Raw genomic sequence first — 13991 nt, 5'->3', positions numbered from 1 at the left:
AGGTAACTGCTTTTTAGCTCTTCTGAGCAGACATACCTGTGTAGGGGGGGAAAAGTCTCTTCCCCACTGCCTGGAAGGATGAAGGTAAAGTGCTATATCGGAAAAGAGAGGAGGCTTCTCTAAATTTTGATAAACGCAGCCGACAATTTAGAAATAAGACACTTCTCACAGCCAACATGACAGTGGATTTTGAGCATTCAGAAAACACCAGGCCAAAAAACTGGAGACATCTTGATCTTTTAAGACAGCTTTTCCAGTACTTTAAGTGAAGGGGGGGAGCGGGGAAAGAAAAAGAGAGAGAGAAAAGCTGCAAGGAAAATAATACAAAGCCAGCACAATTGGCATCTCGACAGTAAAGAAAAAAGTTTTTGAGGTTAAGAGAAGGAAAGACAAAGCTGTTATGTACCCGAGGGATGCAATTTTAGTGGGAATGGAAGATTTGAGTGGTAAAGGAGGAGCGCTTGCCTCTGGGTTCTCTCTCTTCCAGCAGTTCGGCTGCTGGCATCTCAATTTGAATTGCTGGGTGAGTAGCACTTTCTGTGTGCGCGCTTTCCGTCTTGACCATTGAACTTCTGATGTGACTTCTCTCCCTCTCCCCCTCTACTCCCTCTCCTTTTCTTTCCTCCTGTGTGGAATCAAAAAAAAAAGGGGGAGGGGGGGGAGAAATCAAGCAAGCATCTCCAGCTGTGACCTTTGTTAGCGACGTTGATTTTATTTATTTATTTTATGGTAATAGTCTTTTTTAGTAGGGGGAAGCGCGACTTTTCGATGACACTTTAATTTTACAGCAGTGGCGAGGAGCGAGCGGCAAAGCGCCGTTTTGTCGAGACACAATGGTGCAGCGGGGCAGAGTTGTTGCACTCCTCCTCTTTGCCCTTCCCTCCGCCCGATTTTGGGGTTTGGTTTACGGAAAGGGGTGGGGGGGTGGGGGAGAGAAATTTTTTCTCGTGCATCCAGGGTGGGATCGGGGGGTGTTGGGGGGGGTGTTTCAGAGCCTGGCGTACAGCGGGTTTCAGGGGCTGATTTCTGGATGCTGAACAATGGTTACCAGCGAGGGAGAAGTGTCTGCGCGTGTATTAGCTGTGCGTGACATCCGCAGTCGTACACTCACACAGTGACCATGACATCACTAGCTTTGCTTTTCTTTTTCTCCTTTGGGGTGGAGGGGGCCACTTCAAAGCTTTCTTCAGTTCAGTACGATATTTCCCTAACTCTGAAACCATGAAGGTAAAAATGTTTGTTTTGGTTTGGTTTTTTTTAAAGGAGAAAAAGTTGGTTTGTAGCAGGGCACATACAGTTAATGGGGTTTGGAGATGGAATGGCTTAACTCTTGTCGTACACAAAACGAGATTTTTTTCTTCCTTTTTTTAATTATTAAAAATAGTATGTAGTAGTTTTTAATTGGGTGCTTTTGATCCTGTGTTTGGTTGACACTCAGTTAAATTTTCTGAATTCTTCAGAAAGCTCAGCTGTAATGTGAAAGATGAACGTTTTAGGGGCACTACATAAAAATGATTTCACCCAGTGATAAAGGAATATGAAAAATAATACTGAATGTTGATAAATGTGAGATAATGTGTTTTGACACAGTGGTTCTGTGTTCGTTATCAGAAGTCTTATGAGACTTTTTTTCTCCTATTAATATATATTACAGAAAGTAAACCTACCCCTCAGCCAATTCTGTACATTGCCCATAATTATACACAGAAAATAGAACTGTATTCAAGAATTTCAGAAAGCATCGCATTTTCACTGGAGGTTTTGTGGGAATCTTGAGTTTTCTGCTGTTTTCTTTTCTAACTCTGCCAAGCTTGCTTAGAGTCACTTGATCCAGGAGGAGGATTTCTGTCACTTCAGTAGTCTGTGATACCTTTGCCTGAGTAGCTTAGTTGATTTATTTGCCTTTTCTTGTATAAAACAAGGGATAAAATTCTGTAGAATTCATCTAAAATGAATTAATCTAAAAAGACAGTTACTTAGATGTTTCTTCTTTCACTGCATGTTGTTGCACGTGCAGGTTTTACATGGCTGGTGATGAGATCTTGTAAGCCTTGTACCTTTAGAGGAATTCTTTTTATTGGGACTTGGGGCGAAAGGCCTGACAGCACTGTGTAAATGTGCCTGCTTCTTTTCTTCCAAAATATTTGCAAGGTGTTTCAGTTCTGATGTGCATTTAACATCCCATTTTTAGAGAAACTTTGTTGAATTTATTCAAGAAATAATTGATCTGGACTTACTTAATCTCATTGTTTAATTGTTTTGTGGCGGCGTGTATTGTTTTTAGCATGTTAAAAAATGAAAATGTTCTTTAGAGCTTTGTTATTTGTTAAGCTATTTAATACACATTTGCTAGATATGTTGTGTATCGGTATTGAGCACAGTCCGCTATAATTTGTGAATACTGCATTTTAAAAAGCTGTACTGAAAACTTGGCATCATATATTAAGGCATGTATGTGCATGTTAGTTTTTTAATAATGCTGTCATTACTGAAATTGCCAAATCCAAGTGGGTATAGACATGCATGCTATTTTTTTTTTTCATTTCTTGCAGTTTTTTAACAGCCTCACATTCAAGTTCTTACTGTAGGCAGAAGTCACAGATACCCTAACAAAATCAGTGGAGCTATTTCTCCTACAGTATGTGTCTGTCTAGTGCTGAAATAAGCTATGTATATGCAAGAATTAAAGCTGTTTATGATGTGGCATTTTAGAGAATGCTAGGCAGTAAGTAAAACTGCATTACTAGGTATTCATTCAAAGCACACAACAAATAAGGTCTATCAGGGCAATTGTAAGCATCCTTTTGCTTATATGTACTTCTCCCTTGTTGCCACCTTTTCTGAATTTTTGTGCTTGCATTATTGGTCTGTCCCTCTCCCCTCTCCACCCCCGTGATGTTCAGGACCGTTTCCTGAGGACCTGCTCAGGTTTCACTGGTCTCTCTGCTTAGGGGTGGTGTATCCAGCACACCTTGTACTGGTACTGCTTAAGAGAACAGTGGGTTTCGGTTTTAGTCTAATGTATGCCAAGTCTTTCTGCTTTTTGCCTTGTTAGACATGAACGAAGGCTTGCCTGCTCTAAAGAGATAATATCTGTCTAGTAATTAACTAAAGTATGCGAAGAAAGCACCGAGCATTTGTCAGGTTGGGGAAGAAGCTGTGCCTCTCCTTTTGTAATGGAAGAAATAGATCTGGGCACCTCGATGCCTGAAACTTGAAGAGTCTAAGCACTACCCTGTCCTCCTCGTACAGGGAAATCCACCTGTTGATCAAACAATTTCTAATTTTGAGATACAGTGTAAGGCTTGGCTGGATGCATCCAGGCCACAGTTTCCGGGCTATAGGCTGGGGTAACTCTGGTGTCCAAATTTGTATGCCAAGACCAGGCAGAGCAGATGTAGCAGAGTGCTTTCTCTTTATCAATAAAGCATTAAGAGAATGAGTGAGGTAAAATCTACCGGGCATCAATGTAATTCCAAGTGATGCTGAAGGATCTCAAAACGTACAGCTGTGTCTAAGCAGATGCTTGTCTGGGTCTGACCTGACATTAGAGTAACACCACATGGTCCAAGGATGCAGCACTTAACTTGTATTTAAAACCCCAAGTATCTTTTTTTCTTTTTACTTAAAAAAAACCCCCAAAACCACCCCAAATACCATAGCAAGATTACTGTCCACAACAGCTTTGAAAGCAAAGTGTGAACACACTTACTACCAACGCATTTCTACTAGTGTTTTTAATTCTCCTGCATGAGAACTAACAGGCGGTGATCAAATAGCTAAACCCCAGTTCTTTCCCTTTTACGCTAGTGGATTTGGCGTACGCTAATTGTCACCAGATCATTTCACATAATTGCCTTTTGGCGAAATTAAGTGGAAATTTCCTGAACATCTGAAACCCTCGCTCCCCCACCCCCTCCCTCCCCTCAGTACTTTCACCCCTTGCAGGAAGGATGCTGAAAATGTCAAGCTCGGTGGCTTAGCGCTCCAGTACGCAGGGGCACTTCATCATAGTTAATGGGGGGGGGGGGGGGGAGAAAACGATTCTTTTCTTGAATGAATTGCTGGACACCTAAAGCCAGGAAACCGATTTTGTTGTTTTGTGTGAGAGATTGCTAATAGAGCACGTTTTTGGGGTGGGGTTTTTTTTTTTTTTTTGGAAAGCCGGCAGTTCTTGCAGGAGCAGGTAGGCGCTCGCTGGCCTGGGAAGTGGTCAGGGAGGGAGGGGGAAGAAGCAGAGGGATGAAAAACTGTCGTATCCCCTGCCTTTTTTTTTTTTTATTAAGGGGAGGGCAGTGGGGGGTTGGTTTTTTTTTTTTGTCAAGCTCTGACTAGGGGTGGTATTGTCCCAGCACATGGTTGTCAGTGCTCCTGTCATCGTTTGTGTGAAAGAAGAAAATGAGCCTTTTTTTAGCAGGGCGAGTTGTGATTATCAATGGAGGCCTTGTCTGCTGCTACAATGGGCAGTTAGCTTAGGGCAGGACCTCAGGCAGAAATCAGCTACATTAAACTGTGAAAGGGCTCAGGCCACTGTATCAGCCATAATGGAGCAAGGGGAAGTAGTTTTCAGGAGAAAATGCTTAGTCAGGTGTGAAAGTATCCTTAAAAAAAATAAACTGTGACTCCACTAGCTAAACGAACCCGGGTAAAATTAAATCTTTGATTTTTTTCAGGAAATGCTTCATCACTGGCATTGAATGTTTGTGCTTGGGAAGGGGATGAGAACCAAGTTACATATAGCTGGTGGGGTTGGTTGGCTTTAGCTTTCCAGTTAACCTGAATGGTTTGCGGTTTCCTTGCTCAAGTCTGGAGTACCACCCGGAGCGGCTGCTGATGTGGGTGATCCCTGGGGCCGGAGTGGTGCTTACTGATGGGTGCTCTGCTTTGGGTGTTGGTGACCCTGGCTGGAAACAGAAGAATATTACAATATTTGCAGCAATATTTTGGGATTTGCCTTTTCTTCCAACTTACTTTCCCGATTTTGGCAGGGCAGCGGGGCGGGGGGGGGTGTCATTCCGAGGCAGAACCAAGGAGAGCTCAACCTTTGGAAAAAAAGAAACTCCTCTTGCGAGCATCTTTGGAGCTGCAGAGCAGCTCAGGAACATCTGTTAGCATTTCACTGGGCATAGTCAGCATAACTGCAACAGCACCATCTGGAAAATACAGGGAGACAAGTTACAAACCTATTTTTTAATGTGGACTGGTTTTGAATGGTACCCTTTGCTTAGCCCAGGGAGCAGCTCCAGGAGGGCCCGCTAATTCAAGACCACTGTCGACCTCCTGCATCCACCCTGGAGGAGGGGAGAAGGCTGACAAACCCTCTTCTGTGCTGCTTTTATTTTATTGTATTAGGCTCATAAAGGCACTTTCAGGGCCCATCTTTCTTCGGCAGAAAGGGAAAGCAGTGGGGAAACGAGGAAGAGGAGGACATGGCAAAAAAGACAGGCGGAGCTCTAGCTCCATTTGTTTTCGGCATCTGTTGATTAATAGGTTTTACGGTGAATGGTGAGCTCTCATTCCTCCTCTGTTAATCGTAGTGGAGGAAGGGAGGGGGCTCTGGGGGTCCAGGGTGCGAGTGCCTGATCAGTCTCTCCCTTGCCCCGTTCCCGGTTGTGGGTGGTTGAGGGGTCCCTGCCTTGAGAGCAGGACTTGAGGCTCTAAGTACGCTTAAAAGGTCACCCCAGGTCCGGGAAGGGGGTCCCTCCCTGGCTGTGGCCGCGGGAGCTGTGCCGGTGGCTGTGGGAGCTTCAGGCGGTGCTGGGGCAGGAGCATCCCCCTGCCCTGCCCTTGGCTGCTCAGCCGGGACGCATCGGAGCGGAGTCTCATGCCAGCCGTTCGTCCGGGGCCGAAGGCTTTGGCCGCTGCGATGCTGCAATGGCACGATGGCTTGTTTTCAGCCTGGGTGGCTTTTTTTGCAGACTTGCTTTTACTAAAACCATGTTATCCCGGCGAGGACAAATCCTCTGGCCTCTCTGGCATGTTTTCCTCTGACTTAGAGTTGATACCATGTTTTTATTACCAAAGCCAAACAAGCTATGAATTTGCAAACAGAAATTGCAGTAACAAACTGTTCCTATTTAAAGGTTCGTTTCTCTTTGTGTGCTCAACAATACAATGTTTCATCTCACGCAAGTCTTACGTTGCTTTCAGAGACTTAGGAACTATTGATTTATACAGCATGTATTAACTTCTTCAATAAATGGGGAGTATTCATCAGTGGGGTGTATTAAATTGGGCTGTATTCGCATAAAAGTATCTTTCATCCTGTTAATGAAATGTCCTTACCATGCAACAAAGACTAATACACAGCAATTTATACACACAATCCCCTGCAGTTTAAATCTGAAGTTCAGATATTTTATTTGTTCCCCAAAGGCACCTATCGGAACTTAGGCTAAATGGACCTCAGTATCAGTCTCAAACATATATCAGTCCAAAATTTGTTGTGTTTTGTTCTTTTTTTTTTTTTTTTTTTCATTCCAGAGCTCCATTATTGTTTAAAGTTGTCTGTGTTTAAGCACTCCCAGAAGCATTTCAAATTCATATAGAGAGATTTAGTAGTTGAGTCCCTATGGGGACAATTTCCTTTGGTTTGCTCCAGGCAGGGGTTATCAAGAAAAGCAAACTTCTGTTGTTTTTTTGCAATTCTTTACCGTGCCCTCTAACCCAGCATATGAGACCCCAGCTTTCAGTGGAGAGAAGTGATTTATCAGCAGATGACTTGGTACTTTGTAGATGCTGGGATTTCTCTCCAGAAATCTCCACTTGTTCCCGTCCTATTACCGCGTGCCCTGATGCTAATCTGCGCGTACCAGCGCGGCTCCCCTTTCCGTGTCTGACAGAGCCATAAATGGAGTTCTTCAAGTTGCCAGAGAAATTCCTGCATCTCACAATGGCTTGTAGCTTAAAACTACCCTTGATAAAGTACTCGCAAATGTATATTGGAGAAGGGCCTTTTGCAGGGGATGGCTAAGGTCATCTAATAGGTGTCTCCTATTGATGGCTTCTGTGGTTTACCTTTCATTGCCAGTGGATGGGGTTAGGACCACACTTGTTACTCAGGCAGAGCTCCCATTCACTTCAAAGGAAGATGCATGTGCGGGATTAATCCTGCTCTTTCCCAGCTAGTCCTTTCTTTTTCCAAGGAAGCGTAGTTAACTTCAGGAATGCTGCTTTTAAAGAGCAGCTTATTTAGCATATTATGCATGATTAGCTTGGTTGTGAATTGTGCGTGCTATTCTGAGCGGAGTTACGGTCCCTTTTCCCAGTGTGTGATAAGCAGAGGAAAGCAGAATACAAACCTCGCCTGGGGCAGTGATACAGATGCAGACTGGTTTGCAGGGGCAGTGGATCACACTCCTCTATCCTGGAGAGCGTATTTCTGAGCACGTAGATGACAGTTTCCCCTTTCCCCCCAGTACATTCTCCCCACACCTCTGCCCCAGCATCATCAGAGTGGCAAAAAAGTATCCTGTCCTTACATCCAGTACCTTTATATGAATTGTCTGTTTGACTGCAAGGCAGTCACCCATGTAAAGATGACCTGGGGAAAAGTTTGCAGACTAAGGTTCAGACTCTTGGTGGTTGATTTTTAATTTTTTTTTCCTTTTGCTTTTTATTTTTGTCTGAAAAGTGTTAAGTAAAATATGTAATGATTTAGCACTCGTGCCATTTTGTGGAGATATGGCAGGGGGTCTTGGTATATCAAAGCAGTGGGTGGTAGTTTCCCACAGTTTACATGTGACCCCCTATGGTATATCTGGCTTCGGTGAGACAGGCATGTAAGTCCAGCTTTACTCTCACGTGTTGTTTCTTGTTTGTCGGCTTAAGTCTGACCCTCTAATGTTATTCTGTCACTTATTTTTTTAACTAACCAGTTCCAGTTTCTATGAAAATAAGCTCTCCATGGAAGAGAGCCCTCAATGTCTGGCAGGATCTGGGTGAGGGTTTTTTGCAATGATATGAAGATAGAGTTGGGAGAGCACAGAGCTACAGCAGCTACCAGCCACACTATGGGTCACCTAACAGCAAGTGTTCACACAGTTCTCGGCCAGCAAAAATCTCTCTTACTGGGAATGATTGTTTTTTGTGAACCAGATCAAGTGGTCATTTGGCATATAATGTCATGTGTTGTTGAGCAGATGCCTGCTAGTTTGCATGGTGTGTAATGTGATTTGTTACGTGAAGCCCTTGCCAAACCTTTCAGTTACTTTTGGACTGCTTAGGTTGGTTCACTTGGAAGAGAAAAGATTTTGGGTTAGCACATCTCCTTTGGCTTTTTGAATTAAGGGGCTAAATCCCCATAGCTCCTCTGATGTGAAACCATTATGGATCTGTGTGGCCAAAAGTTGTCCTTCGTTGTACAGCTGGCAGAAGACCTGACCTACAGCCCAGCCAACACAACGTGCTGTAATTCATAGCGTTGGCTGTCACGGCCACGCTCCGTGCTGTGCAGTGGCCGCTTGGCATGGGACTCTCCTGTGCCACGTGTGTGTTATTAGAGGGAAATGGTTCCGTGTAAGGGCTGCAAAAAGAAATAAAGATGGTAGAAGTTGTGGGAAGTTTGGCTTACTTGTCTTGGATGCACACTTTTTTTTTGCACATTACCAAAGGGGTGAGTTAAATACCTACATGTGGCAGGGGCTGGGGGAGCCTCCTGGGGGGGGGGAGGCTGGAAGAGCCAAAGGTGAAGCTCTGCTGTGTCTTGGCCAAAGGATGATGGAGGGACTTCTTGTTTGTTCGGGGAAAGACTGATGTTCCTTTTCCTCCTAGCTCTCAGTCTGTCTTCCCTCTTCCTTCCCCCCAGTCTAGAAATTCATTCCCAAAGAATACGGAATTATTTTTTAAATGCTTTTAAGGGAAGCTCATAGTGTTCGAACCGAGATAATAACTTGTCTAAAGTGGCGCGGCGAGGGCGCCTGTGATTTGGGGGTGCTGGGGAGCGAGCGGTGGGGTCGGAGCCATCCTCAGGCAGGAGGGCGAGCAGGAGAGTGCTGGCAGACCCTGAACGGCAGCGGCGCTATCGGGGGCCGCCTCGGTATCACTACTTTATTTTAATGTGATTCCTTTTACTTGATGTTAATGCAAATTGTTCCTTACTTAAAGTAATAAAAGGAAATGAAGACACATTCTAAAATGAAACCTGACTCTAATCCATTCATCATCTAATACCAGCCTCTTTATCTTTGCTGGTACCTAATCTGGTTAAATGTCCCTGTTGTAGGATTTTAGTGAAAATCCTCTATGGGGAATAGGGTTTTTTGCAATTGGATTACTCGCAGTAAATGGTCCAGCAGTTCGCTTGTTTCAGCTTAATTTTTTCTTTGTGATCTTGTAGGGGTAAGTTACAGTTCAGCCTGCCTTTTCCTTTCATTCATTCACTGCTCCTTTTTTTTTATTGGTGTTAAGAAAAAGATTTTTTTTTTTTCCCCCCCCAGAGCTAGGAATGTGACAGGGAAAATCTCACGATATCTGCGTGATTATTCCCCCCACAAGAGTGTTAATTTCAATGGCTTTATCTGTGTTTTTGCCATTATTTATATAGCTGAATATTTTAGTTGCCTAATTGATCAGTATCCAGTTTTCCATTTATTATCTCTCTCTGATGAATTGATAATTAATCAGCTCTTCTAAAAAATATATATATATATATATATAAAATATGCAGGTGATCGCTTGTCAGCTTAATGCTTGCTGATGAAGGGAATCCTCTAGCACTACAAAGACTTTTTATCTGTAATATTTGCAATGAGCAGTAAAATGCAGAACTGAAAGTGAGGACAGGAAGGGGAAAGAAAAAGACCTACAGGTCACTGAGCATTTGGGTCTCATGCTAATTAAATGGGGGACTCTGGCAGCCCCTCACTGAGGAGTCTGCCTGCATCTTGGAGGTGAAGCACAAGATTATAAAATAAAAAGGAAAAATTTTAAAGAATTGCTGTTGCTCTGTACAGGAGCACGACAGGTCAAAAAGATTAAAGAAACTCAAGAGCAGGGAAAGTGTGTGAGGAGGTTTTAAGAAGAGGGTGGGAAAACTGCAAGGGTGATGCCGAGAAGGGATCTGGAAAAGTCTGAGGACCGTGTTGAAATCCTCGGTACTGAGATTTGTGTATGTCGTGCCTTGTGCTGCAGCGGGGGGTACCTGGCACTCCTCTAACGCCATCGACCTTTTTCTCTTGACAGTCTAACAAAGTGCCAGTTGTGCAGCACCCACACCATGTACACCCTCTTACGCCGCTTATCACGTACAGCAATGAGCACTTCACACCGGGAAACCCTCCTCCACACTTACCAGCCGACGTAGATCCCAAAACAGGTAGGTGGGAAATAGTTTGGGTTTTTTTGAGAGTGGGTGGGTGGATCTTTCCATTTTGCGTATTAGGGGGAAGGAGTGCGGGAGGAAGGATTTCCCATGCTGGAGCACCAAAGGGGGCATGTAAAATGTCAAATGCATTCAAGAACCCAGACAAAATAGTTTCTTTTTTAAGCCAATTAGGCTTCAGAAGGAGACCCACTGGGTGAATTTTCATAAAGCTTCTGCAGGGTGACACCAGAGTTGCATGTGTGGGGTCGTTTGCAGGTGTGTTTCTTTGCGAGCATGATACCCCACCTAGTAGTTCGATCTACCACGTGCTTGGTTTGCATGCACGACCCAGAGAGTTAAACATGTACATTCTGTGATCTGCACTTAAAAAATTGCAGCTGGAATTTTAAAGGTGGTGGGTCATGACCAGTTTCAAAATGAATCTCTTTTAATTCCCCAAATCCCATTGTTTCTGTGTCAGGAGTTCAGCCATTTTTCTCCTATAATGTTGAATTTTCATCCAGTCTAACTACTTAGCTTCAGCTCTACACTTGCAACTCTTTTCCCCAATGTAAGTCTACCCAACTCTCAGTTCAGCCTGAAGGGCAGTCTTCTTGAATATAGAGCACCGCGTGAAACCCTGGCTAGATTTATTGGTGTTACGGAGTAGAATTTACATGTTATTCTAACTTTTTAAGAGTCCCTGTTTAACCTGAGGGCCCAGAGAAGTCAAACAGTGTCAATCTTCTTTCTTCAGGCTGCATTGAGATCCTAGTGACAGTGGTTTTGTTTTTGTTAATCCAAATCCCAGCTAGTTAATTGGAAGGTACATCAGAAACTGAATTCATGTCAAAGGAATCACTCTGTGTCGGCCCTAACGTATGCAGATAATTTATCTAAACTCCAGCCCTTGAATGAGGCTGTGCATTAGCTGGTTTTCACTCCCTGTGCTTCAGCTGGGGCCCCCTTTTAATTGTGCTTAATGCTAACTTCACATGGCTTAAAAAGGAATCCATCTCGCCATCCCTGGGTATTGCAAGTGAATGGCATAGTCAACCTCTCATTTAAATAATGGTAGTACAGGGAATAGCTTTTAAATGATTATCGTAAAACATATGATTAACGTCTGTAGACTGTTTACTTTTCTTCTGTGAACATTCTTTCAAGTGTGCAAATAGCTCGCCGGATGGTTAAAGCCCGGTTAATCTGTTTGGGTTTTGTAATGGAGAAAAAGCAATGTCTGCATGAAAATGTCACACAAGGAGATTTAATTTAGAGATTAAAAGCTTCCCGAGTGACTTAAAAAAATAGTTTTTTAGCCATGAATACAGTACCCCTTCCTTTTAATGCTCTCTGTTTTAATTTTGCTTCTGCTGTGTAATTGTGCTCTGGCTTGTTAATTGAAAGACCCAGTCTTGTAACCCTTACTCCTCTGAGTAATTCAAACTTGCTCTTAAGGGAAGGAGCATTAAGATTTAAGGCTTGTGTCTGGAGCTGGTTTCTGCTCTCCGAGTAGGAACTGTACCAGTTTCAGAGAGGACGGATGGGCTCTCTGTCCTTCCCTGCAAACCTTCAGCATCTGCCCCTGGTTTTACCAAGCATTTCCAGGGTCTCTTACCTCCACTCCTAGCTTTCGGGAAAGGTTTCCTGGGTTTGCTCAACAGCAAACGTTGTTTGCAATTATAACAACTTTGTAACTCGTTTTGGAGGTTACTTTGGAATAACGCCATGCTATTGAGTACCCTGTCAATGCATAGGTAGGGCCTGTGCTCTTTTGGTGACTTTGAGTCTAAAATAACCATGAAGTTGATACGGGGACCATCTTTCTGTTGAGCATTTAAGACAGCACCTAGCACAGCGTCACACCAAATCTATAGCTGAGACTCCTAAATTCTCATCCTAAATAACACAATAATTATCTCTGATCGGGGAGGTGACTGAGGGAGTGAATCGCATCAGTTTTTCCGGCTGAATCTCATTTAACAAGATGCCAAGAGGCTCACTTTTAAAAATAAGGCTGTGAAACAGCCTTTGGAAACCCAAAGTGAAGGCATGAGTATTGTAATAAAAATGAATAGATAGCAATTTAGAAACATATGTGCTTTTTCCTTGTATTTTATTTATTTCCATGTCTCAATACTAATGCTGCTTTATGTTCCTCTTCCATAGGAATTCCAAGGCCTCCACATCCTCCAGATATATCTCCTTATTATCCGTTATCACCAGGCACTGTAGGACAAATCCCCCATCCGCTAGGATGGTTAGTACCACAGTAAGGAGTTCCATTTTTTTAATTTCCTTTTTCTTTTTTGATGTGTAAAATTTATGTTAAAAATCGTGTATGTGTGTGTGCGTGCACATGTGTGTGTGCCTTGAGATAAGTCTGTTTGCCAACTGCCACTTCATTGAGTGACTATGAATTTACCCACCTCATGAAGATTTAATTAAAACTTTTGCCAGGTCATGTGGTCTTAAACAAACATGAGCAGTTGGACACAGCTTTGCATGTCATCTCAACCAGCTGATGGCTCAAGAAGCATGAATTTTTAAACCCTTCTGCAGAAACGTCCTTTTTTTGTTAATGCCCTTGTACTGCACCACGTGGGTTTTTCTCAGATTTGGTTTTCTGGGGGCTCAGGGTGGTTCTCATGGACTCTTTTTTACCAGGGCTATCCTCACTATAAATGTGCAATTTTAAATTTCATTGGCCTTCCCTATTGAAACCCCTTTCGTTTTTTTTGTGAAACAGTAGAGCTTTACATCGGCCAGTGAGCAGCATTCCTGGTCAAGACGTGGCTGGGCAGTTGGCATCTGAGGAATGGAATTTTCTTGCAAACAAGAAAGAGGAATTAGTTTACTTTAAAACTGGCTGAGAAAAAAGCCGTGGAAAGTTAGTTTGGGGTTTTGTTTTCTTTTCAGCTCCTCATATCCCACTTGCAGAGCCTTGTTGGGTATGAGGTTCCCTCCAGTAACTGAGTCCTTATTTTCTTTTTTTTCCTTATGTTGCCGTCTCTGCAATGGGTTTATAATACACTTAAGCACTGCCTAGGCTTTTGTACAGTATATTTGATTTAAATACTTTTATAAAATACATTTGTATTGCTGGATACAACGGTTCTCTGCATTATAAATCAAGACTATTCCTCTATTTTTCTCAAATAACAGGCTTCATCAGTTTGGGGGAGATCATATTTCTTTAGAAATGAATTGCCCAAAGCTACAAATAGTTTGTTCCTGCTTGAGGTTGTTTGGCCAGCTGTGCTAAAATACCTCTTCACAAGTTAGCCCTCCGTAAGAAAGTGGAGTTCACCCTGTAGGAGAGCAGGGCAGAGCAGGGGGTGTCCCCACATACCCAGGTCTTGGGCAGGGAGAGGGATTGGCGTCAAAGGCTTTGGGGGCCTTTCTCAAGCACAGAAGCGTGGATGCAGGAGAGCTGGAGCTCGGACCTCAGCCACAGCAACCTGCTTCTGTCCACTTTGCAGGCTGCCCTTCCTCGCAGAGTGGTCGTGCAACTTGTTTGGGTAGAGGTTCTCCCACCCTGAGGGTAAAGCATGTCCATCAGCTCTCTGCAGAAGGCTGTTTCTCCAGAAGAGCACAGCATGAGCAGAAGAAAAACCCAGAGCATTGCTCCCTGAAATCTTAAATTCCTCCTCATTTGTTATGATTTACTTTTTACATAGGACACCCT

At 43.4% G+C, this 13991-nt stretch overlaps 1 protein-coding gene across 10 annotated transcripts in view; it reads left to right on the top strand.

Moving 5' to 3' along the window:
• Positions 1-13991, top strand: part of TCF7L2 (transcription factor 7 like 2) — a 181385-nt gene that overhangs the window by 143014 nt on the left and 24380 nt on the right. For 7 of the 10 annotated variants that reach the window (XM_082309058.1, XM_082309057.1, XM_082309055.1 and 4 more), the window contains 2 exons: positions 10183-10315; positions 12473-12575. In XM_082309058.1, coding sequence (XP_082165184.1) covers positions 10183-10315; positions 12473-12575 — 236 coding nt within the window. The remainder of the gene's footprint in view (positions 1-10182; positions 10316-12472; positions 12576-13991) is intronic. The other 3 variants (XM_082309059.1, XM_082309056.1, XM_082309053.1) reach the window with 1 other exon arrangement.

This window comes from Platalea leucorodia, assembly GCF_965183815.1.
Source record: "Platalea leucorodia genome assembly, chromosome: 4".
In the NCBI taxonomy this organism is placed as follows: Eukaryota; Metazoa; Chordata; class Aves; order Pelecaniformes; family Threskiornithidae; genus Platalea; species Platalea leucorodia.
This window is presented reverse-complemented; position numbering and strand designations above follow the sequence as displayed.